This window comes from Sinohyriopsis cumingii, chromosome 7 (assembly GCF_028554795.1).
Source record: "Sinohyriopsis cumingii isolate HCF-2022 chromosome 7, ASM2855479v2, whole genome shotgun sequence".
NCBI lineage: Eukaryota > Metazoa > Mollusca > Bivalvia > Unionida > Unionidae > Sinohyriopsis > Sinohyriopsis cumingii.
The window spans coordinates 221,049-247,381 of NC_142967.1; the positions used below are offsets into that span (position 1 = coordinate 221,049).

At 37.4% G+C, this 26,333-nt stretch overlaps 1 protein-coding gene across 1 annotated transcript in view; it reads right to left on the minus strand.

The window, feature by feature from the left end:
- The window catches only part of LOC149794619 (eukaryotic peptide chain release factor subunit 1), a 43,689-nt gene extending 22,213 nt beyond the window's left edge, over positions 1 to 21,476 (minus strand). Inside the window, exons 1-6 of the mRNA XM_089964230.1 lie at positions 21,094 to 21,476; positions 16,028 to 16,203; positions 12,914 to 13,053; positions 8,026 to 8,164; positions 5,539 to 5,729; positions 3,146 to 3,275 (exon numbers count right to left, since the gene is read on the minus strand). Coding sequence (XP_089820356.1) covers positions 3,146 to 3,275; positions 5,539 to 5,729; positions 8,026 to 8,164; positions 12,914 to 13,053; positions 16,028 to 16,203; positions 21,094 to 21,191 — 874 coding nt within the window. The 5' untranslated portion in view covers positions 21,192 to 21,476. The remainder of the gene's footprint in view (positions 1 to 3,145; positions 3,276 to 5,538; positions 5,730 to 8,025; positions 8,165 to 12,913; positions 13,054 to 16,027; positions 16,204 to 21,093) is intronic.
- Between the last annotated feature and the right edge of the window lie 4,857 nt (positions 21,477 to 26,333).

Genomic DNA, 26,333 nt, shown 5'->3' on the forward strand with positions numbered 1-26,333 from the left:
GGTAAGTATGTTGGCAAAGTTTATGGTCTTGCCCAGCTTTTCCAATCACTGAAGTGATTTCTTTTTCACTTTCTGTGTTCAAATGCTGATATCCCTTTAGGTCAGTACTAAACCAACACCTGGTGTTAGTGATATTTTATGCTACTCTTCTGTGAGACTATCCCACAGTATCCACATTTTAATACCATATTTCCATTGTAAAACAATCTCACACTACTACAAACAGTATACATGCTGCTGCAAGTTAATTACAAAGTTTGGTAACTCTAGACGGTGAAGACAACTTAGTGTGAAACACATTTTTCTTCTTTCAGTTGCAATGACCTTGACTTTGAACCCAGAAATCAGTTGGGTCCTTTCTTATCTCAAGTGCAAGCTATCCAACAGTTTGGTTACACGCATAAATTGAAGAATTTTTAATTATTAGGCAGAAACCATTTTTCTTCTTTCAGTCACACTGACCTTTAAACATTTAGCCCTAAAATGTATAGGGTTCTCACTTATCTCTTAAAGTGCTATATATGTTTTGCAGTACAAGATCACTCAGTGCTGAATTGTTTGAGAAAATGAAATAAAAACTGGTTTTTAAATTGCATTTTTCTTAAGATACACAATACAGGCACACAAATCCTATATGAAATATGATGGTGGATGTCTGAACTTTCAGATAAGCATCAAGGCATGTGTGTAATTTTATCATCTTTGCATGTACAGGTGCAAATAAAGGCAAAATGTCAAGTTACCTTTGGATTTCATCTGTATTTTTTTTTAATGGAAAAATTCGAATACATCTAAGAAATACTATATTCTTTAGTAGTTCAACCATGTACATGTAAATGTTATGTCTGTTAAAATGATATATATATATCTAAACTGTGAAAAACAGGCAGAGAAAAGGTAACAGTTTTATAAATATCTACTCAATGGACGTCAGAGGTAAATTTACACCTTTACACACCACAGAGCCAATAATAGAGGTTCATGAAATGCACTTTTTTTTTAAAAAACATAGTATATTTACACTGTCTCATGTCCACATGTGAGTCAACTTTCAAGTTCATTACCTGTTCAGGTTTTATTCTAACTTATCGAACTAATATCTTCACTTGGTACTTTACAAGAAACAAACAGGTACACAAAGTTCCACATGGCATGTCTCACATCTGAAGAATGTTTGTCTTCTTTGAAATCCCTCCCTGTCCTTTCTTTTCTTATTAGATAAAACACAATTACATGCAGGGTTTGCTTGTTTAGCTCCATTTGCAGCTGGAATAAATGCAGGGAAATGCCTCCAAATGAGGCATTCAGGATGAATGACTTCACTATTAAAATCATGGTGACTTAATTTGTTCTGCACAGTTGAGAATTTCAGGTAGAAAACAGTTTTCTTCACCATTTCTTTACTGCAGGATTGTATTGATTAAACTGGTCACTTAAATCTAATCCTCCTAGGTTATTCACATTATCCACAATATAGGTGGGTTTCATTACAGGTGCATTTCTTGCAAATTTTGTCATATTGATCACTGCTACCTTTGCTTCATGAAAACTCCAACTCTGTCTGCAAGGTTCCACAAAGCAGAGGTGTTTTGCAAGTCCAGCGTTCAGATGAAGATTAATAGTTGTCCATATATACTCTGTGTCCTTTATTCAAAAGACTACACTTGCAGAGCAAACCAATGACAACTTTTGCTGTTTTACCTAGCTCATCAACATTAGTTGTAGTCCTTCACAATAACTGTCTAGGTCTCTACGTTTTATCGGTGCAAATGTGATAGTCAATACAATTTCAAATGCTTGCCTCACACACCTAAACAACTTTATGCCAAACTTGTTAGGGTTATAAACTCAGGATGTCAGACAACCTTATCAAGAGCAGGTAGCCTCATATCATGTGTTTAAACCTCAGCAAATGCTTCAGTTTTTACAATCACTGGGCAGATCTTGTGTAAAGCATCATCTTGATCGTTCTTATTATCCACAAGGCAAAAACTGCTTAGAATAGCTGAAAATGTATCCCTACTCAGTTTTTTTGTGGAAGTATGGGGCTGATATCACATCATCTGTAGTCCAGTAGAAATCAAGATCAGATTTATATAACAAACCAATTGCTATAATCAATGCAACAAAAAGAGTTTCAGCTGGTCAGGTGTGACAGGTGCCAATTTCTCATGCAACTGTTCTCCTTCAAGTCTGACCCGTTAACTCTCTGATCTGCATAATGACTTGTTTGATCTACCATCAGATGCAATAACTCACAAAAAAGTCTTAAATAGTCTATTGGTTCGGTATTCACCATCTCCACATTTTTAAATACCAGTGATGGGGGGTTGGGGGTTGACAGGCATGCCATCTTTTCATACAGCCAGTATATACATCAGACTCCTGATCCACATCAATTCCTGCCTCAAAATCACTCATGGGTATTTCTATAAAAACAGCGCCAGCTCCAAAAATCTCATCTTCCTACAATCCTTCAAAATCCTTGTCATCATTGCTACCTGCAGCCAGTATTTGTTGAAAGAATTCACCATCATATTCTGCATCAGCCATTTAATTTTTTCCAGGTACAGGCAAATATCTTTAAAACTTTTTTGCTAAGTGCATAGTAAAGTATGATACAATGCTTGTTCCAGGCCCCAATGTACCAATCAAACAGTTTGTTAAGTGCATAGTAAAGTATAACAGAATGCTTGTTCCAGGCCCCGATGTACCAATCAAATATAGTTTTACAAGTAGTCATGGCAAGTTAAAGTAATGGGATGTATACATTTCTGCTTAAGTGAAAAATTACTAAAGTCATGACAAGCACTTTAAAGGTTAACTTATTTGAAAAGCCATCCATAAAGTTTGAAAACTGGTGGATAACTCATTTTTACGCTGAATGAAATTGGTCACAAACAGATGGATGGAAAACATCACAACATAATCAAAAGCATGTAATAAAATGTGTCAAATACATTTTTTTTCCTGAAAGAGGTTAGTCTCAAGACCATCTAAATAAGGTCTAATACACCAATTAAGGTATCAAATATCTACTTTGGTCTGGTTTGGCACAATAGCTTTTGAGCTATCTTGTATGAGTAAAACCTATGTCCTGTGGACAGGGCAACTCAAATCATGTAAACAAATGATCACCACATACCTATTAGTTTCTTTTCCTGTATAAACTTCACATTTGCAAGAGCATCAGCAGCCAGTTCTATGGCCTGGTTAAAACCATTCTCACCCCCGTATGATACATCCACAATCTTAATGATCTTTGCTTGCAACCTCTAGAGAAAAATGGCAAAACTTTAATGTTGCAAAAATATACAAGTAGCTTAAGCAACAACTATGACTAGTATACAAACATGCAATCTAATTAAAACTAAATCTCCAACATAACTGACATTTGACAGATGCCAATTTTTGGCCACGGTCTGTTGACCTTTCAATCCACCAATCAAATTACAACTTTCACATTTATGAAAGTGAAAAATTTAACTTGAAACAATATTTTCAACAATGAATCTCTCTGCTGCAGAATGCATTTCTTTTTCTGATAGGATAGGTCAGATTTGGCTCCCACACCACTGTATGCTATGGTAAGTAAGTATCACTTGTTCGTTTTAATACCAACAGTATTTCTAGTGCTAAGAAATAACTATTATATATGTTTATTACTGATGATTAACATTGGAAAATGACCAATAATGATTTAATTAGCATACAAAATTTAATGAACTTTAATGCTCTGTATGAATGTAATGACTCTATGTAATGCTATACTAATCAATGCACAATTACCCCTGGGTTGTGAACTTCCTTACTTCCCAAAGCATGTATTATATCCATTTATAATAATTACTATTTAGTCCAACATTATGACTTGTAATGAAATTGGGAAATGTCTGAGAAATGTAACTGCATTAAAATTAAATAAAATAAAATGTCAACCACAATCTGTACCTTGTTTAAGCACATATATCCTTTTAATAACATTAGTATCTATTTATCCAGGAAAACATCCAACATAATAAATGAATCATGATGCAGTGCATTATCCACCATTAGCCATTGTTCCATGCTGAATAGACATGTTAATATGTTTGATATGTGTGATATTTGGATTTTTAACGTAGCTTTCTTAATTTTTCAGTCATGTCATGTTGCTACAATGCCTGCAGCATGACAATTTATGGTGATGTCTAGCACTGGGGCATCATGCCACAATCATGTAGCATGATGTCCAACCCAATCACATTATCCCGACACCAAGCCAACCAGTCCTAACACAAGCTAGGCACCTGTTAGTACCATTTTATAAGTCTTTGGTATGACTCGGTTGGGGTTTGAACCCACAACCTGCCGCATCTGAGTCAGATTCTCTAACCACTAGACCACCAGAGCAGTCATGTTAATATGAAAGCAATTACTGTCCATTTCAAACATTAGCCAGCTCATTAAGAAGGATCTTGTTATCACTACCATATAAAATTGCTTACAAGTAGTCAAATAGCACACAACAAAGATCCTTATCTGTCACATCATAATGTGCCAACAGAATAGGGTCTATCTTATTTGTTTTATGTTAACTAAAATTCAACAGATTAGTCCCACTTTCTCAAAGCCCATTTTAATCACATCTGTCCAAAGTGGTGCTTTATCAAGTGTGGAGATAATCCACTTTGCATCAATTGTTGTAAGGTTAATCAAAACATCATTAGAGGCATGTCTCCACTGCCCTCTTGTTCACATGACCAAACCCTAACATAAATTTGTGGGTTGCAACTTGTCTGTGCATGCAACTGGAACAGATGACTGATACCACGTTTACTCTTGAGTTGCTGTTGATTAGTTGGTGTAATTATCAGTTCTTATTACTCATAAATGATTTTGGACCGCACTGTTCGGAAAGGCTGCTGTTGCAATTAAAGGATAATAGCATCAGTCATCTGTTGTTCCAGTTTCACACACAGACAAACCCATTACAAGATGGTCATCACAGCCATGTCCATGCCATCCCATTACAAGATGGACATCACAGCCATGTCCATGCCATCCCATTATAAGATGGACATCACAGCCATGTCCATGCCATCCCATTACAAGATGGACATCACAGCCATGTCTATGCCATCCCATTACAAGATGGTCATCACAGCTATGTCCATGCCATCCCATTACAAGATGGACATCACAGCCATGTCCATGCCATCCCATTACAAGATGGTCATCACAGCTATGTCCATGCCATCCCATTACAAGATGGACATCACAGCCATGTCCATGCCATCCCATTACAAGATGGACATCACAGCTATGTCCATGCCATCCCATTACAAGATGGTCATCACAGCTATGTCCATGCCATCCCATAAGCTCTACTTGTCTATGACCAGCCAAGCTACAAACATGGATATTGTCCATGCTCTATATGTATTTATGTCATATATACAATAAAATATAAATATATAGCAATCTGTTATGAACATGGGTAATGAAAATAAAATCATAAAGAAACACTTATTTCCATGTAAAACTGCCTCTACTCACAATGTCAAACATATCAGACTGACTGAGCTCAGTTTTGAAGTCTGCAGACCCTGCTAACACTAGACCTGCTATATTGGGTTTGTCATTTGTGATAAACATCTGAACTGCCACCTCTGCAACTTTCCGAACATAGTTGTGTCTCTTCTCCATCCTCAACCTGGCAAAACGCAAGGCAGACTGTCCTCCTCTACCTAGAAGATAATAAAAGTAAACCATACTCTGAACATCATATTTCCTCAAAGTCTGTAAAGGCTTAAATATGGCAACTTTTCAATATGGTAATGTTTGAATACAGCAACTTTTCAATCTGATAACATTTCTATAAGATAATGTTTAAGTATAGTAACATTTCAATATGGTAAATTTTAACAAACTATCTTTACTTTTATTTTTTTTTTATCTTCACTTGATAAAGATGTTTTCGGTAATAAATGGATGAAAATTTGATTTACCCTTTTTTCACTGTAATATATGCAGCCATAAATGGTTGTTTACAACAGATAGTGATCAAGCGATGGTGGCCTCATCTTTGTTTTGGTAAATGAACACTTTCATTTGTTAAAGATAACTGCTTTGAACATTAACCAATATACATCACAACTTCAAAGTGCTGTGAGCACTTAGGTTCTTGTAATTACAGCAGATTTCAGGCAAGTGCTGTTGTCATTTTTGCAGTTGTCGTTATGAAATTATGGGGGCTTGCTGGCAAGTGCTGTGGGCATTATGAAATTATGGGGGTTTGCAAGCAAGTGCTGTGGGCATTATGAAATTATGGGGGTTTGCAAAGCAAGATACTACTTTTATTAACAGGGATTAAAGACAGATCACACAAGACAGTATTTTGAATACCTGAGCAGTTAAGTTTTAGTATATGCTGACAGATGAAGAAACTCCAAAAGTTTTTTTGTACATGATGCAAGGTGGCATGCACCCAGCATACCTGCTGACCCCAACAAGACCATCTCAGTAAGGCAGTGTGTGTGATTTGGATTTTTAATGTAACTTATGTCCCAACCAGTCACATCATCCCAACACCAGGCTGACCAGTCCTAACACTAACCTCTTAATGCTGAGCACCAAGCGAGGCAGATGTTAGTACCATTTTTGTAAGTCTTTGGTATGACTAAGCCAGGGATCGACCCCATGACCTCCACCATCCAAGACGGACACTCAAACCACTAGGCCACCGGAACGGTTCAGTAAGGCAGTTTATTTTCTTCCATAAGGTGGAAAAGTTTTCAGTAAGGTGTAACAAAATATCAAGCTGGAAAAACATGCAATTAAAGTCTAGAAGTGTGATTCAAGATATGCAGTGATCGTAAACATCGTGATAAACTCAAAAATATGTAAAGTTTAGTTGAACCTTAATTACCTCCAGTAGTTTCACAAACTGCAATTCCAAACTCTACAGAGCTCAATGGCTTCTTGATATCAACATGCCCTTCACAACTTTTTCAACAAGAATAAAAATATTACATTTTATCTTTCTGTACAATTAGAACTATTTAAGAGGTTTATTGTCCCTTTCATCCTGACATTCCCCTTTAACAAAAAAAAAACAAAACAAACACAAGTAACAGCTTGATCATGCAACCTCACTGAATCTAACATGAAACTAGATTTGAATCAAACACGGACAAGCCAGTATCTGGAGTTTACTGCAAACAATCATATTTATGTTAATTTGTGCTTTTATTCCTCAAGTCTATATTTAAAGGGTCATTTCCGTAAGGCTTACAGAAAAACGATAAGGGTACTGTCTGGACTAGTAATCTCTCCTTCATTATAGCGCATTTGTTCAGATTCCTAAATGATGATGCTTATGTACCGAATTGCGGATAGCAAGAATAATAAGAAATTCAATGAATACATGTGTGCTGGGGGTAGGATAATAAACAAAGTGTCAAATGCTAAGTAGTTTACGAAAATTAATTATATGTGTTCATTTCAATCATATTTGTCCAACAATAACATTTCCAAAACAGAAATACAAATATGATACTATGTTCCATGTTGTTTTCTTCAAAATTCTGTGTCATGCATTTGATAGACCAGTTTAAATACAATGGTGTTATTTTGATCATGAGCTATATGCGGCACTGCATTATATCTTGTTGTTGTTGTAGGATTTAATGCCATTTTTCAGCACAAGATAGGCTATACATGATGGCCAGTAAAATTGGAGGAGGAAGCACCGTGGAAAACCCTGGGAAGAACCACTGATCCATAAGAAGTTACTGGCAAGCTTTCTCATGTACCCACCTTAGCCGAGCCTGAGACTCGAACCCTCACAGACAGAGGTGCGATGGCAGTAATCCGGAATAGTGAGCACTTTAGACCACTCGGGGCCCTGCATCATATCTGAATCGCATCATAACAAAGATCATTTTAATGATGCAGAGCTGTAATGCACGAACATGACTGCCAAATTATGTGAATGTTTTTGGAATTTTTAAATAAGCAAGACAAAGCTGTCAGATGACATACCATGCTTCTTGGGTAAATCCACTGTGAATTTGTGTAGGACTTCCCTTGTGTTACCAGACAACGTTCCAAACAATGCCCCATTACCGTCCATCACAATAAACCCAAACTTGTTGTCATCTGCCAACAGCGCTGTTAATGCCTGTACAAAAATCAAACAAAATCTTTGAAGATGACAATAAGATCTACACTGAATAGTACTGTCCTGTTTGCTGCAGAAATTCTTATGATTTATTATCAAAAAGAGTTTATATTTCTTTGCTTTCACCATACTGGAGTGTGTGCTCAATGATAGGTATTTTCATGGGAAATCGAAATAGATTCATTTCTGATAGTGTTCTGAACTAACATTTTAACATTACAAACTCATTACACCATTAACCGTATTCCACTTAGGCCAACCCCACCCCCCAAATAAAGGTTTCCAGTTGCACTGGTTTTAAAATTAGTGAAAGCAGGTTGTTTTTATTTTTTTTAAAACATATATATTTAAGATAATTTTATTTTTTTCACCATGGGAGGAAAACGTGCTTGGGTTGACAATGAGATACATTAACAGTCTGCCAATTGGAAAGCCCCATTTTTTTGTTTGGCCTTATAGTATTTCAGCTGGACAGAAATGTAGCAAAAGTAAAACTTCCATCTGTCCACTCTCTTTACAAACTCTGCCTCAACCATCTTCCAATATATTTTCAACATCTAAATTAGTTTATGTCTTTATCAACAAGTAACTACAATCGCAGATAGTATTATATTATTTTCCATCTTTCTTAAGCAAAAGGGTTATTTGCACATATCAACTGTCACAAGAAAAAAAGATACACATTCCTACTTGCCATAAATTGTCAGACACAATCATGAACTAGAATGCCATAAAACGGATCCAATTTTTTGGACACAACACCTTTGACATACTACATTCCAGACATGGTGAAAAATAATTTGGATACGTTATCATTTTTTTCCCTTCTAAGCACATGTTTATTAGAACCACATTCTGTATTCTCAAGGTACCAATAAATTTCCATGATCAAAAGAACTATTAATTCATAATCCAGGATTAGAATATTTACAATGACTATCAATTATTCACCCATTACAAGAAGTAATAGTGTTCTTGTTGAGACTAACATAAAAGCACCACCACTCATGTGATGACTAGCAGTTGTATATATGTGACAGAAAAGACAGGTCCAAGCAGGAGATTTCCAAACTTTGTTCACGAGTGCTTACCTCAAAAAAGGGATGATTTTCATCAACCAGATTTTAGCATGCAAATGGACGAAACATACAATTACTGAACAAATTTTAAGATGTGTACATTATTTCATCAAATCAGTCCATTCACAGCAAGTGTGTACACAATCATTTTTAACATTACTGGATCATTACCTGAATTATTTTAGTTGTTGTTGTTGTGGGGTTTAAAGCCATCTTTCAGCAGACGATAGGCTATGCATGGCGGCCAGTATTAATGGTGAAGAACCCGGGAAGAACCACCGACCCACAAGAAGCTACTGGCAAGCTTTCTCACATGCCCACATTGTCCGAATCCTAGACTCGAACCCAAGCAGAATCAGATGAGATGGCAGCGATCAGTAACAGAGAGCACTTTAGACCACTCGGGGCCCCGAATTATATTAGTGGCAGTCCTCATCAATGTTGATCTCAGCAACTAGGATATGGTATACTGTTACTTGATCCAGGTTTTGTCTGGAGTTAGCATAAATTTTCCGAATAGCGAAAATGTTCTTTCAGTGTCTGCCTTGTAATGTGGCAGTGTTAGTAAAACTGTACCAAGTTCATCAAGTTTACACTGCCATAATGGCTCAATACTGTTTAGGTATGATGTTTTTTCAATGTCAGAAAGATTCTCCACATGAAGTATAAAAACGTACAGAAAACCATCCCAACCTTTTTGACATTAAGCCTAATTTGCAGATTTGTTGTTATCATTATCATCATTATGGTCACATTTTAAACTGGATTCTTCATAGACCTGATGATAATATTCTACATTCCTCTCTGGTATCCCATAAACTTGCATCAGATCACCTCTGCATTATATGCCATCTTGACATATCAGTCCCTAACCCTCCACCTTTATTCGCTACTAACAGAAACCTCCATATAATAAATAGAACCAAACGCATGCATGACATCCAAACAAACCTAACAACTTGCTTACCTCCTACAGCAGAACAACTCGATAACTGCCTGCGTTTATTGCTCGACAAACATGCCCCAGCCACAAAGTGCAGAGTATCAATTCAAAAGTGTTCTCCATGGTATAGCAGTGTTTGGGACCAACTTTGCACTGCAAAAAGAGACTGCCTTAAAGCAGAGAGGCTTTGTTTCCACCAGACTAACTATTCATAAGTAAATCTATGAAACCGCCAAGAAGAACGTCACAAACATAGTCCATGCAGTGAAATCAGCCCACTACAGTACTAAGATCATGGAAAGTTCCAGCTGCATAGAGCTCTTCGAGATAACTAACAAGCTAAAGTCAAGGAACAAATGTACATCACTTCCAACTACCTTCTCTCCAGTCGACCTTCTGGACCTGTTTGCAAATTTCTTCAGGGACAAAGTACAAACCATTAGAGATAAGCTTGACAACACAATTTCAATTGACTCGTCGTCACCATACAGCTGGGATACAGAATTTCAGCGGCAACCATTAGCAACATTTGGACCTGTCTCAATGGATTTAGTACGTACAATCCTGATGAAAAGTGCACCAAAGTCATGTGAACTTGATCCAATTCCAACATCACTGCTGCTTGAGTGCTTAGATCCAGTATTGCCTTCACTAACTGATGTTATTAATACCTCTCTCTCCTCTGGTGAATTCCCATCATTATTCAAAACTGCCATTGTAAAGCCTCTGCTGAAGAAACCAACACTCAACCATAATGATTTAAAGAACTACCACCCAGTTTCTAATCTCCCATTCATATAAAAAATCTTAGAAAAGGTTGCTCTATCCCAACTTGTACCTCATCTAAATTCAAGCAGTCTTTTTAGCATTGTACAATCTGAATATTGCCCTTGCCACAGTACTGAAACTACTCTTCTAAAAGTAGCTAATGACATTGTCTCTGCTTTGGATAGCGGAAAGATTACAGTCCTCACTCCTCATGATATATTACTTCACCATCTCCAGCCTGTATTTGGCATTCATGATACAGCCTTACTGTGGTTCAAGTCCTACTTGGTCAACAACATGACACAAATTGTGTCCGCAAATGGAATACACTCCAGCCCAGTTGATCTATGTTGTGGTGTTCCACAGGGGTCTGTTCTAGGACCTGTTCTCTTCATTCTATACACTCAGCTGCTCTCAAGTGTCATAGATCATTGTCCAGTGTCTCACCAATTGTACGCTTACAAAACCCAAATATACAAATCTAGCCACCCAACTGAAGTTGACGCTACTATCCAAGGTGTAGGCTGGTGCATTTCTGATGTGAAATCATGGATGACATGTAACAAGCTGCAGATGAATGAATAATAAAACTGAGGCCATTCTGATCACAGCACAAAGACTTTCTCATTCACATCCTTTACCTCAAACAATAAATATCAGTAACACCAACACTAAATTTATGCAGTCAGTACGAAACCTAGGTGTTACTCTGGACAGTACTCTCACACTGCACCAACATGTCATGAATATATGCAAGGCTGCATATCTTGAGCTGAGACGCATCAGCTCCATTCGCAAATATCTTTCAGGTGATGCCATTAAAACACTTGTGTGTTCATTAGTACTATCAAGACTGGACTATTGTAACTCAATTCTGTCTGGTTGATCACAATACCTACTCCAGAAACTTCAAAAAACAGCTGCTCGGAACATCCTTAGAGTACCACGATCAGAGAACACCTCCCTGCTGCTCTGTACCCTACACTGGTTATCCATTCAATCCAGAATCAAACACAAAATTTGTTCTCTGTGCTACGTTTCACTAACGGATTCCAGTCCAACATACCTATCCGACCTCAAGCATGTGTACACACAAGCAAGATACCTACGCTCCTCTTCTGACAATTGTATACTCATTATTCCCACTATGAAAACGAAATCATATGGACAACGTTCTTTTTTGCATACTAGGGCCCAGCAATGTGGATCTAACTGCCAACTGAACTTAGACACAAGGACACAGTGATCCAATTAAAGAGTGCTCTTAAAACTCACTTATTTCAACTGCAAGAACAAACTTAAAGAACTAATAATGTTTCCTACCTTAAATATTTTCAGCATGTTTTTATGTTTTCTAATTTCATGGTGTTTGTTTTTTGTAATCATAATGTTTTTTGTAATTATATCACTCTATTTCTTTTATGTTACAGGTGTTGTCTAATGCTGTAAAGCGCTTCAAGCTTCTAAAGATTAGGCGCTATACAAAGTCCTCTTTATAATTATCATTAATATTATCAATATCATCACTCTATACTAATGACAATTTAATCCATAAAATGATTATCACCTGCTATTTAGCAGACCAAGACAAAGACCACATTCATCACAGGCATTACTGTAACAATGGCAATTAAAGATATACTTTAGTTTGGTTTACATTCCTGTTTACAAAGGACTAAATCAAGGCCAGTGGTGTTAATACAAGTTTTCTGTGATGGAGTCGCTCAACATTTCCGAGACTTTCAAGATATATTTTAAAAAGTTGATAAATCAAATGCAGATTTCGTAATATTCCATATTTCAGGGTTGGTAGGCACAATGAGATAATAGGATAATTAAGTAAAATGAGAGATATACATTTGTGAATTAAAATAAATGATGCTGTGCTTCATTAAAGGCAGAAGAGGGTAGTACACAACTTTTCTGTTCAAAGCAACTGGATGATTCTGTTTACCTTACCTCTGTGTGAAACTTGTTATCACATAAGTAAAGGGATGTGTTGATTGGCCGGAATGGTTCAAAATCAATGTTGACCTTCTTCTCTTTGCCTTCATCTGTCACAATTGTTCCACAGTATATCACAAGACCATTGGGAGGTACTGCAAAACAGTATTTTAAAGAGAACTATGATAATTCTAGTGAAATGGATAAATGCTCACATCTCTTCAATTTTTTTTATACTATACAGTCTACAATATACTATATCAAGGTATATTCCAAATATCTAGCAAAGTCACTGGACAGCAGAGGCAGAAAACAATCCACTGCCTGTAATAATTCAATTTTAGCTTCTATCAGTCAAACATACATCTTACACTCCAGTCTAACAACCTGATTTTAATGGCTTAAGTTTATCACGTGCATCATAACACTGATGCAGAATATTTTGAACTGTCTTCTTACAGGTCTGTTGGCTGTTATTTCTGCCAGGTTATTGTTCAACAAAGTCTACTGGTTCATAAATGAATTTCCAGACTCCAAGTATGTCTTCTTTTCAAATGCCAAGTATTGAAAATGATATTCACGAGAAGCTCTAGCATAACAAATTTGGTAAAGAAAAAGAAATTGTTTTAGCTAACATGTTCAGAAGAATATATGTTAAGTCTTAAACAGAATCTTTGACCCTGAACCAATATCTTGTCACAGACAATATCAAGATGTGCCAATGTACTGGATATGGTTATATCTTTAATATTTTTTATATATAACAAAACATTTAAGTGGCCTCGTTCAAGGTGTTTACTGCTATATGTTGTCACAGTGTTCATTGTACAAAAAATTTCAATCAGGACTGGTTTGAAAAACTCAAAGAAATGTGGATATGTTAGTGGTCAGAAGTGTTTTAGTGACAACACCACCATGTCAATGCCACTATTCATGCAAGTGGTGGGCATCTTATGTGGGGTTTAATACATTTGTCAACACATGATAAAGCTATACACAGCAACCAGAACATCTGGTCGAGAAAGAACCTGAGAAGGCAAAAATAAGCCTCAAAACCCACAGGAAGCTACTGGCAAGCTTTCCCAATACCCACGTTGGTTGAGAAAAGACCTTAACTCAAACAGAGGTAAGATGTATGAGTGACTGGTAAAGGTGAGCGTCTTTGACAATGCAGCCACCTGGGGCCCCTCTTGCATGTTTACCAACCTGATGCCTGAGGTGCCTGAGGTGATCATAATAACAGGATTCATCATGCGGCCAACACACCAATGTATGCCTAGAACAACAGTCCATAATTCCAAGTTTTTATGTGAAGGGTTGTTTCTTCCCCAGACCCATAATCTCTTCAGAACTATATACACTGGTTCCCACTGACCACCCCATCCAAAATCTGATACAATTCTTAACAGAAGGGTGCAGGGTTTAGGGTATAAATTGGAACTTTGGTCAGATACCAGTGCATATTTAGCACCCCCTCCCCCAAAAAAAAAATGGTGATGGAAATTGGATCCCTGGGGAATACGAGCTAACAGAAGGTTCATGTGGTCTCCAAGGGCCAGAAACAGAGTAAGATCTCCGTAGTGGAATCAAGTCTGCAGCCAAGTTTGGAGTCCACAGAAGAAGGAATGAGCTAAAGGCAAGCCAATAATAAGGTCTTTTCCAGAGGAACCATTATGAGGGATAGACCAGTCTTGTCTGGAGGAACATGAACTCTCCCTGTGCATCAACCAGCCATCAAAATAAAGATGGATGAACTACAACTACCCCTCATCATCCTAGTAAAATCTCTGAAGACAGAGGCAAGACAAAGAAAGAGCTATTTTCTGTGTGGAGGGCTGATAGGATGTGAAGGTACCCTTCCTGAAAATCAATGGAGATAACGTAGTCACAAAGCCTCATGGTGTTCCAGACAGAAGTGGTAAATTTCAACTCAAAATCTCACAAGCCTTTGATTACTTTCATGAGTTGTATACTGTCACCAATTTAAGCAGTTAAAACAACAAGGGCATTGTTTCTTTGTCAACAAATGCAATTGCTTACATACACATTCAACAGAACATCAGTTTATTCAAGTCATCACATCAAAAAAGGATTAACTTGACTGGTCATGCTGGCTTCTTGCCTATTTAACCAAGTCTAACCATTAGCTATTCCACAGACTGGCCATAGCCAAACAAAAATATAAAAAAACTGGTGACCAGCTGCTAACCCTCCAGGCTCGCAATTAGTGAAAATAGGGATAAAAATGGGTGAATTTTGACACAAATTCATGAAAATTTGTTGGAACAAATGTTCAGCATGGTCGCCAACTGATAAAGGTAGATTGTGTTCAACAAGAAAACTCACAAACCATGCTTCGGCGTTGGTAGCTTGCAGGTCTTCCGTCAAGAGCTGAAATCTGCTGTGAGTTCTTAATTTTCCCAACCTCTATGTGCTTTTTACTACTAACATGCTTCCTCACATCATCTCTGGCACCAAGCCCAATGCTAAAATTTGTGGCACACTGCGTGCAAAAATCACGATGTATATCGATGTTTGATGGCAGAATGCACAGCCAATTTTTTGTATATTCCAAACTAAGCTTCACTTTCTGAGCAATAGATTTCTTTTTCCTTGTTGGTGAAGACATTTTCAAGATGTGGTGCCGAATGGTAATTCAATTTAGTGTTTGTGGCACATGTGCAGAGCAAAATTCCGGTTAGGCCCCAGTTTCTCTCAAAAGCATTTGTAAAACTACTATTACACACACCAATTAAAATCCGCTAAAATGCCCGAGCCAACTGTAGCAATCAGCTATAGTTTCACTAATATCGTGACTAGCAGTACTGGACCGTTTCAGCAACTGCCAATATCATGACTAGCGCTTAACATGAAAGCGGTTATTTTATTAAAGATTTAAAATAAATGAGAATTGGGGAACTCATATTTTTGTGCACGTGGCGTGAATCCGTGAAAAAGTCATGAAATTCATGCCAAAATCACGAGGGTTGGCAGCTATGCTGGTCTGATGGACAGACTAAAGTAACCCAAATACCTATGCAACATTTGTGGCGAGGCATAAAAAAAGTGCACAAAGCAGTGAAATGTTATAAGAACAGACACAGGTCTCACTTACAAAAACATTCTTACCTTTATTATATAATTTTAGTCTCTGTTGCACAGATGTAATTGCACCCAATACAGACAGCCTGTTCACTCTGCTTTTGATGTTGGAGGCTGTACCAAACTCATCTGCCAACATCTTGGCTACCCTGGAAATCTGGTCTTTAGGTGGAATGATCAGAGAAATCATACTGGTACCATTCCTATGATTTTAAGAAAGAAAAAATTAACAACTTAAAAAAAATACAAGATGCTGGCTAGGGTGTGCACATCAAGCCGAACCCCATGCTTTTATAAGCTGTGTATTTGTAAAGCTAAATAAAGATGTATGCATACCAATCCTACATATACAATCCAAATCCAAAATGATGGGACAAATGGTGCTGAAATAAAAGGAAAGTACCAGTAACACTGATATTAATTTAAAGTGTTTATGGAGTCATGAAAGAACGTCAATGTGATTGCTATTTAGAACTTCTTCCAAGGCAAGAATGATAAAAATGTTTTAGACATGTGCCATTTTTCATCATAGTATAGGTTACACATGGCAGCCAAAATATCAGGTGGCAGAAGAACTTGGGAAAACCCTGCGATAAACCAATGAGCCATGGAACGCTACTGGCAAGCTTTCTCACATACCGCGTTGACTTAGTCAGCGACTAAAACCAAGATGGATAGAGGTGAGATGCCAAAGTGACACTGATCTGTAAAGATATGTGCCTTAGACCATCCAGCTACCTGGGGCCTCTTGATTAAAATGTAAAATTACATTAAGTCTAATACCACATGTACATGGACAATGAGTACCCACATGCATATGGCCCAAGAAGTTTTTCTTGTTTCATACATTTGTTATATAGTTATCAACAGTGTATCAATCACAAATTTAACAACCAATATAAAAACGACAACTTTACACTTGAGGCAATTCTCATGTTTTGTCATTTATCTATGGCAGATTTGATTTTTTATTGAATTCCCCCCCCCCTTTATTTGCTTGGCATTACTGGCACATAACTTGCCTATACCTGCATACAAACAAGGAATGGCATGATTGAAAGATGCAAGATTTTAAGTGAAAATGTGATCAAGAAGTTTAAAATGTATTTCTGCTGTGAGAAAATAACTGAAACAAGGTTCACTGCGACACATGAAAATTTTAACAGCGGTTTCTACAGTACACATGTTGGCAAACTTATATTTCATCGGTTTCTACAGAGCAATTGTCAATCATACTGGGAGTGCAGGTTATCAAAGAATGGTGAAGTCCTCATAAATGTATTTGGGTGAAGCTGCATAGGTTTGATCTTAGTAGACAAGGAGATATAGACACATTTGAGTCAACTGCTAATGCATAATGATCGTTGAAACAAATTATCGTACGCATTTATGCTTTGACATAACTCTGTGATAAACATCACTTAGCGCACTTTGAATCCATATTTTAAATCCCTCAACGATATTCAGAATACTTGCATATTTTTGTATATGGTATCTAAAAATTATTACCAAGATTTTGGAATTTATTTTTATGCTCGGACAATAGCAGAATATGGACTCCTATGATAATCATCTGAGCCATTTCTGTCATGTACAGGTAGGTATACCTTCATTTTCAATTATCATTTTCTGACGGCAATACATAATTACTTTGGTGCTGAGCATGAGGTGGCAAACAAGCCTGATTCTTGCATGACTGCCAAACAAAATAGTTAATAATTCATCCAGTTTTGATTAGAAAACAGATCAAAGAAACAGAATGGTAGTATGAATCACGAAACAGGCCATTCCCATGGGCTGCAAAATGAGAAAACAATTGTTAGCTTTATGCACTCAGACTTATTTCCATACAGTACTGTGATAACAAATAGGTCAATATATATATATATATATATATATATATATATATATATATATATATATATATATATATTCAACTACCACTTAAACTAGCAGTTTACTTTTTTTTTACTCTTGAAAACTGCAAGAAAATTAAAAAAGTATAATGCATTTACAAAACCATTTTGACACAAACCCTATAATGTACATGCAGTACAAGTTCAGGTGTCCTCACATCACTATTCTTTTATTCAAACCTGATAATCAATGACTTCTAGACATGTAACCTCATGTTTACTAATATGTTTTAGGGTTATTTCAAAATATGAATCTGCTGAGTTTGGACAATGGCTAAAGTTTATAAAACTACAAAAAAATAGCTTGTTCAAGTGGCAGCTGATTAACATTTGTAACTGCAGTACTGTAATGTAGGTACTCCTGTTGGTTAGAATTAAAAACAATACACCATATTCATATAAAGGCTAAAAATACATGGTGTAATCTCAGTGAGAGATCAATCACAAAGTTTAAAAAATGTAATGTAGTAGCCTGTGATGCTTATAGATGGATTGAAAAAAGTCAATGGAATATGATCATTTTTTCTTCTTTCAGAGGACTGAAAAGGAATTAAGCTAATTAAATAAATTCATACAGAAAAAAAAAGATTGGCATGGTAAAGCCACTGAGTGTTGTTATAGTTGTAACATTATAATCACAATTATCGCTATTTTCATTTGCCAAAGTTTTCATTTAACAACTAAGCAGCAAGAGCATCAGCAACTGTTCCCTGGCAACCAACAATCCATGCATCATGCTATGAATTAATGCAAGAGGTATCATTATTTGGACTCCTATTTTTCGGGCTGGGACTGCATTTAAAAAAAAAAATAGTTATGGACTGCAACTTTCAAAATCATATAAAGAACCCTAATAAAAAGTGATACAAGTTTTGATCAAGATTGCATGTCATAAAATAATCATTCTGTTATAGAAATCATGGATGCTGTGATGTTTGTAGTGTGGCAGTTTATTGTTATGTCTAGCACTGGGGCATCATGTCCAACCCAGCCACATTATCCCAACACCAGACCAACCAGTCCTAACACTAACCTTTAAATGCTGAGAACCTGGCAAAGTAGCTGCACTTACCATTTTAAAAAGGCTCTTAGTATGACTTGGTTGGGGTTTGAACCTGTGATCTCCTGCATCCACTCTAACCACATGGGCCACCAGAATGGTCAGCCGAAGAGGTCATTTGGTCTAAATATTAGGGTCCTGAGTTGTTACAATTAAAGACACTTAAAAGCAATGCAAGCAATGATTTCTGGTATGTAAAAAGTTAAAATTAGAGTTCCAACCAAGTAACAAGTATGAAAGCAATGAGGGAAAAGTTAAGCCCTGAAAGACTGACTAACTTTCTAACTAATTATACTTCAAATAAAATTATGTAGCCAACAGTGTAAGTACAGGCTACCTGGCTGCCCTGATTAACATATAGGAATCATCCCTTACTACATGTATAGTGGAATCATCCCCATAACTTCACTAACAAATTTCTTAATTGACAATTATCTGGTTTCTAAAGAAAAGCTAGCACTTTACATTCAACTGAAACCATTATTACAAAACTAGTGCATTAAGATGTCAAGAGTATTTGCCTTTATTAACCAATAACTTTAAGGTATGTACAAGTAATTTCATAATCAAACAAGCTCATTTACAATTCACTCTCTCATCTTGAAATGTAGATAATCCTCTTTTAATTTTTGTAATAACAGATGCCATTAAAAATTTCTGTCTTTGTTGTTCACACCCTATTCGAATTTCGTAAAAACGCATACCATTAAGATTTTATCATTGTTGCCCACATCCCTTTTAAATTTCCAAAAAAACATAAGCCATTATAAAATTTCTGTCATTGTTGTCCATGCACATGTAGCTAAACATTTAAAAAAGAACAATCATAAACTACTAGAAATATGGATAATCACTAAATGCATAATAATGACAAAACTAAAGATTATACAAAAGAAGTCAGAGGAAAAGATACAAAATTATAAGCAGGGCTGACAAAATCCCATAGCATGACATCCCAAAAACTATTCATCTTTCAAGATGGGCAAGTAAATTTTTTGAAGTCACTAGTCCGCTAGAAGTGCTATTTTCAAACTTTAAAGACAGCTAAATCAGAAACGTCAATATTTTCATGTCTTAATCATTTTATCTTATTTTATCTGGTCATTCATGCCCTTTTTCATGTGTAAATTTACATCATGTATCACATCTACTGGGTCATGGAAACTGTTCTATGTGTACACATTCTAATACAATTTGACTGCATTCTGGACTAAGCAACCAAATTATCAGCAAATTAAAACACACCAGACAAAACAAAACTGGTATGATTAATTATCAGTGTTTTAAGTGGATTTGGTGTATTGTGTTTATTCGAACCAGATACCCATGAAAAGCAGATGCTGATTTTAATCCACTGAGTCAGTGTCATTACAAATATGTTTGCTACATTAGTGTTAGTTTTCTTGGCAAACTGATTAAAAGACAATGATTCTTTAATTTGTATACAAACTCTTAATGGTATGTAATTAACGGAATTATCAGACAGTTACCAAACATGCTGAACTACGTCAAAATTTGTCTGATGGAAATAAACTAGCCCACAGTGTACGCAATATGGCACCATGTTTGTATGGAAAGTATACCAGTATCTGTGCCAGTCTGGTCACAGTCGGTTAGAAATTATAAATCAATGATTCAATTGACTTAGTTCTGTGCACTTTTTATCACATTAACCGTTTTCATTATTGAAATCATTGGGAGGGGGGACAAACAAACTAGGATGTACAGCTAAGCATGGGATTGATCAACGTAAAAATGAATCAAAGCTTATAGTGAACAAGGTCTAAATGATTTCACAAGGTAAACACAAAACAATGTTGAGTGATATAATGTTAAGCAGAGTGTACATGTAAAGCTTACATACTCTGTACTCCCTGGCAAAGTCTGAATCCACCAAGGGGTTTGACGGTTATATAAACGCACCCCCCCCCCAATCCCTCCAAAGCAGAACATATATCGATGCTGATGAAAAAATAAATAAATAAATTTTTTTTGGGTTAATAACTTATGGCATCGAGCCCTGACACTAATCGGGGTCCTAAGGTTCAAGTTTGCTCAATGTAAAAACTTTTTAAAAAAAATAAGAATAAAAACCAAAACGCTTGCGGCACTCTTACCCTCGAGCTGCTTCTAAACTCTTTATGAGTTTTTTTATCTTCCAGATCTCTACATTTCTGTCAGCGTTAGATTCACCGTCCACTCCGTTTGATGCCATATTGTAGCTTCAACGTAATTCCTATCCCACCAAAGGAAGTTGGTTCACCTTTCACGTTGTTCCGTATGTGGGGGTTTTAAGTGCTCAATATGACATATATGCTGAATAATATTCAAAAGTTAACGACGAAAATAGCTGTACTGGATCGTCTGGCTTACATCAAGCCCTAGCACAACGTGAAGAAAGCTGTGTGAGCTTAAAATGTCACCGTTTTCAATGTTATTGTGCAATTTACGTTCATAATGGACCATGTGAGCTACGTCATGACGTCATAAGCAGAATTTGTCCCTTAGAGGAGAATACAGTCCTCGAATAGGATTTGTCAAAATGTGAATAAATTGTTACAAAAGAGCAGCTGTCTTAATAGTTAAATATTATAAAGAATTAGAGTTGTATTTGTTTAAAAGAGATCCAAAGGAAATCTAAATCATTAATACCATTCTAGTCTTTGATTTCACATTCTCACCGCTGCATCGGTGTATGTACAAAAAATAACTACTGTACATTTTATCCTAAAAATTTGACCTGATGATCTGCCAGGTTGGTGAAAATACAACATAATTAATTACAATCTGTCACAAATTCTGTACATTTCTATATCACACAAGAAGAAAATTCAAGTTTACACTCACTAGGGGAAAATAATGTGCTTTAGAGCAAAAGTATAATTCTCTGATGTTAAATATTATTATAAAATTTGGATCCGTACATGATGAAATAGGACGCTCCCGCCACCAAGAGTCTCCCAACTATAGGTAAAATAGTGTGATGATAGCACAACAATACTGGGCGGACGTTCTGCTCGATGAAGTCAAAGACCAGTGCGGAAGGGTTCCAAGATTAGTTCAACGACCATGTGCTCAAGACCAGGGCATATCACACCATATCGGTGGACTTCGGCTGTGGTCATCCAGTCTAGAGAGGGGTGGGCACCGCCAGGCTGCATCTTGCCCTTGACACGCCGCATCAAGACAACTAGCAATCCTTCCATACCGGATCAGTCGCAGCCCGAGTCAACAATGACCGCGCCTGCTGGACACCAGGACGGAGGCGACAAGTATTCTAGTGGGGCTCCCACTACCAACATCCGTGGAAGAGACAACATCATCATCGGTACATGGAACGTTAGAACACCGAGGACTATGGGAAAGTTGAAAGAACTTACACATGAGTTGAAGAGGTACGACTGGAACAGTATTGCTCTCTGCGAAGTGCGCTGGATAAACTTTGGTGAAATAACAACAGATGAAGGGCATAAGCACTTCTTCGGCGGAAGAGAGGACAAGCACGGTCATAGCATTGAATGTCTTGTCCCCAAGGGCATTGTGAACAGCATTATGGGTTGTTGCCCAATCTCAAGCAGGTTTATTACCATCCATATTAGAGAGACTCCATTCAACATCACAATCATTTAGGCATATGCACCCACATCTAACTATGATGACAACGAACTGGATATTTTTTATAATCAAACTGCAATATGTCATTGACAACCCACAAAATAAGGACATTCTGTTCGTACAAGGAGAATGCAAAGGTGGGAGTTGATTCACAGAAAAACTTGCAAAGCACAAAGCACATGTGGACCCTTCTGCAAAATGCAGAAACAAAAGAAAGAGGACCCAGGCTCTTGGAGTTTGCTGCCTACAACAATCGTGTGCTGGCCAACACGTTCCGCCCTCACAACATCTAGAAAATGGACCTGGCACATTCCAGATGGACAACATCACAACCAGACTGGCTAGATGTTGATGAAAAGACGATTCCGCACAGGACTGAATGTGGCCAGAGCACGAAGTTTCCCAGGTTCAGATATTGGAAGTGATCAGACTTTATTAATGACAACATTTCGCCTCCACCTGAAAATGATCAAAAAACATAACCAACCAATAACCTGGTTTGACCTTGAAATATTGAAAGATTTTAATGTCGCAGAAGCCTTCCGAGCAACGTTAGGTTGTAAATTTGCACCTCTGATAACTTTGGACAACCAAGACACCAACGTATCTTAACAAACACATTCAAAACAGCTGTGACTAGCACAGCCAGTGAGATCATTGCCAAATATCATCGAACAAAGAAACATTTGGTCACAACATATGTCCTTGAACTATGTGAGAAAAGAAGAGAACTGAATAAAAAGGGAGAAAGATATCACGAAGAAGATAGAAAATACAGAGATAAACAACATGATCAGGAAAATCACGTAAAAGGCAAAGGAATCCTGGATAGAAAGACAGTGCTGTAAAATCGAAGACGGACTGAGCAGAAACGTTGCATATCAGCTGTTGAAAAATATCACAACCCATAAACATGGGAAAACTATCGCCACCCAAGATAAATCAGGAAAATGCCACACAATACATTAAGAGCTCTTCAAGCGATAGACAGAATAGTGCTCAGAACTGTACAATCAGAAGACCCAAGGAGAACAAGTAGTACTAAATTGCCCTCAAGTAGAAGAAATTGATGACAACTCCATTCATGGCGAGGAAGTAGAATTGCAGTTAGGTCATTAAAGAAAGGAAAGTCACCTGGTGTTGACAACATACCAGCAGAGTTCATTCAAGAAGCAGGAGAAGAGATAGTCATAGCCCTAACAACAATCTGCAACAAGATATGGCAGACAAGAGAATGGCCCACCACGTGAACTTAATCTTTGGCCATAGTGCTCCCCAAGAAAGGAAACCTACAGCTATGTAAAAACTTAAGAAATATCAGTCTAATCAGCCACCCAAGCAAAGTCATGCTGAAGATAATTCTCAACAGACTAAAGCCCCAAGTAGATAATATTATTGCTGAAGAGCAGGAAGGAGCACCACAGAACAAATGTTCAGTCTCAGACTCCTTTGCGAGAAATACCTTCAACACTATGTCATAGATTTCAAGAAGGCCTTTGATAGGGTATGGCATGCGGCGTTATGAGCAACCGTAAGAAAGTAAAACATCAGCTCAGACGACTTGGTACGGGTTGTTTGGAACATCGATGACAAAGCCACCAGTGCTGTCCTCATTAGTGGTGGCAGAGGAGATTGGTTCCAAAGAACAGTTGAAGTCAGACAGGGGTATATACTGTCACCTACACTCTTCAACATTTTCCAGGAAAGAATCACAGAAGATACCTTGAAAGACCACAAGAGCACTGTCTGTATTGAAAGAAGAACAATACCAACCTACGCTTCGCAGATGATGTTGATGGTTTAGCTGGAGATGACAGAGAATTGTCTGACTAGTTTGAGCGCATCGTCAGAGCGTCCTCAACATACGGTGTGGATATTAGCGCCGAAAAAGAACTGATGACAAACGACACCAATGGTATGAGTGAAGAAGATAAAGGTCAGTGGACAGAAGCTGCAAATTGTCTCAGTCTTCAACTACTTCGGATCAATATCAAAGACGAGGCCTTCATACCAGAATTACTTTGCTGGATTGCCCAGACCACAGCAGAAATAACAAGGTTGGGACCAATATGAAAAGACACCAACATTTTTTTGGTTCCAAAATAAAGCTGGTGTGCTCGATTGTCATATCTATATTTCTGTATGCATGTGAAACATGGACGCTCACATCAGAGCTGCAAAGAAGGATTCAAACCTTCGAAAGGAGATGCTACCGCAAGGTATTGGGCATCTCTTACATTGACCATGTAACCAACAAAGAGGTCCACGGCAGGATCCAACGAGCCATCGGACCGTACGAAGACTTCTTGACCACTGTGAAAAAACGTAACCCGAAGTGGTACGGTCATGTCTCAAGATCATCTGGACTGGTAAAAACAATCTTGCAAGGCACTGTGTGTGTGTGTGCAGATGAAGAGGCAGACAGAAAAAGAGGTGGGAAGACAACATTAAAGAGTGGACAGATGTGTGGTTTGGAGATTCCCAAAGGGCAGTAGCGAACATGGACAGATGAGGAGAATCGGTTGTAAAGTCAATTGTGGTGCCCTAACGAGCTCTTGGGTTACGGGATCGTTGATGATATGTAGAAGACGTCAAATAAAGAATAAAAAAACATGCTCCTCTCATTGTGACATTACAGCGCACGGCATTAAATCCGATGTATATTGGATCACACCTTTAGGTTGACCTCGTCCAAAATATCTACGTAACTTGACATTGATCTTGCTGTATGTGCTTTCGGGGTGTGTAAATAATGGCTTTGCAAAGCACCGTGAGAAATTGCTACCAGCCGGCCAGTCCGATATCAGCCAATGTCACGACGAACCGAGGCAAATAATGTCAGTAGGTGGGTTGATGTGAGATTCCGACTCCTTATGGTGTTTGGATATCGTTATCTAAAAGATGATCGACCACGGTGTTATTGCCCGGATCGAATAAACAATAAAATAAAATATGAATGTCATGGATGTAATAACAGAGATCTGAACAGATATATAGAATAGAACAACACGAGCACCCGTATGTAAAATACAATATTTGCTCAATTACATAACAAAATTAAATTGGACATGACATTTTTAATGACTCACGTTCTCTTAGAAACAATTACAAAGTTTACGCGAAATTCAATTAGCCGTTCTGATATACCGATAAAACAAATTTCATCATATAATCAAGAGACTAATCGAACTCAAATTGCCGACATGACAGCTTTACTTGGCCGCTTCCGGTCTTTCCCAAATCACAATTGGTTTATAGGTCGTAGGTCTGCGTTGACTTAGTTCTTTTCTTTCTCTCTCCCTGCTTCCCTTCTCTCTCTCTCTCTCTCTCTCTCTCTCTCTCTCTCTCTCTCTGGGCTCTTTGAATCATAAACACTGTTCGCTTTTCTACTTTGCAGTACAGGTATGGAGCTATTTCCTTTGTACCTTACCTTCTCGAGTCCCCTTTCCCCTCGCGTATCATCAGAGAATCCCCTGTCTCTTCTCGAGTTCATGGTCTCTCTAATTTCCAGACCCCCTGTCAATTCGACAGTTTATTTAACGAGACAAACTGCTCATTAATTTTCCTCGCAGCTAACTTCTGGCTTTCCTCAGAACTTAGACTGGTTAATTTCGCGAGGGAATACATGCACCCTCGTTTAACTTAGTCATTCAGAATACTTTCTCTAACCGCAAAAAATTAAGCCACCCATAGAAATCGGAATAATCCTTCTAGTCCGCATTTATTAATAACTATTCTGGAA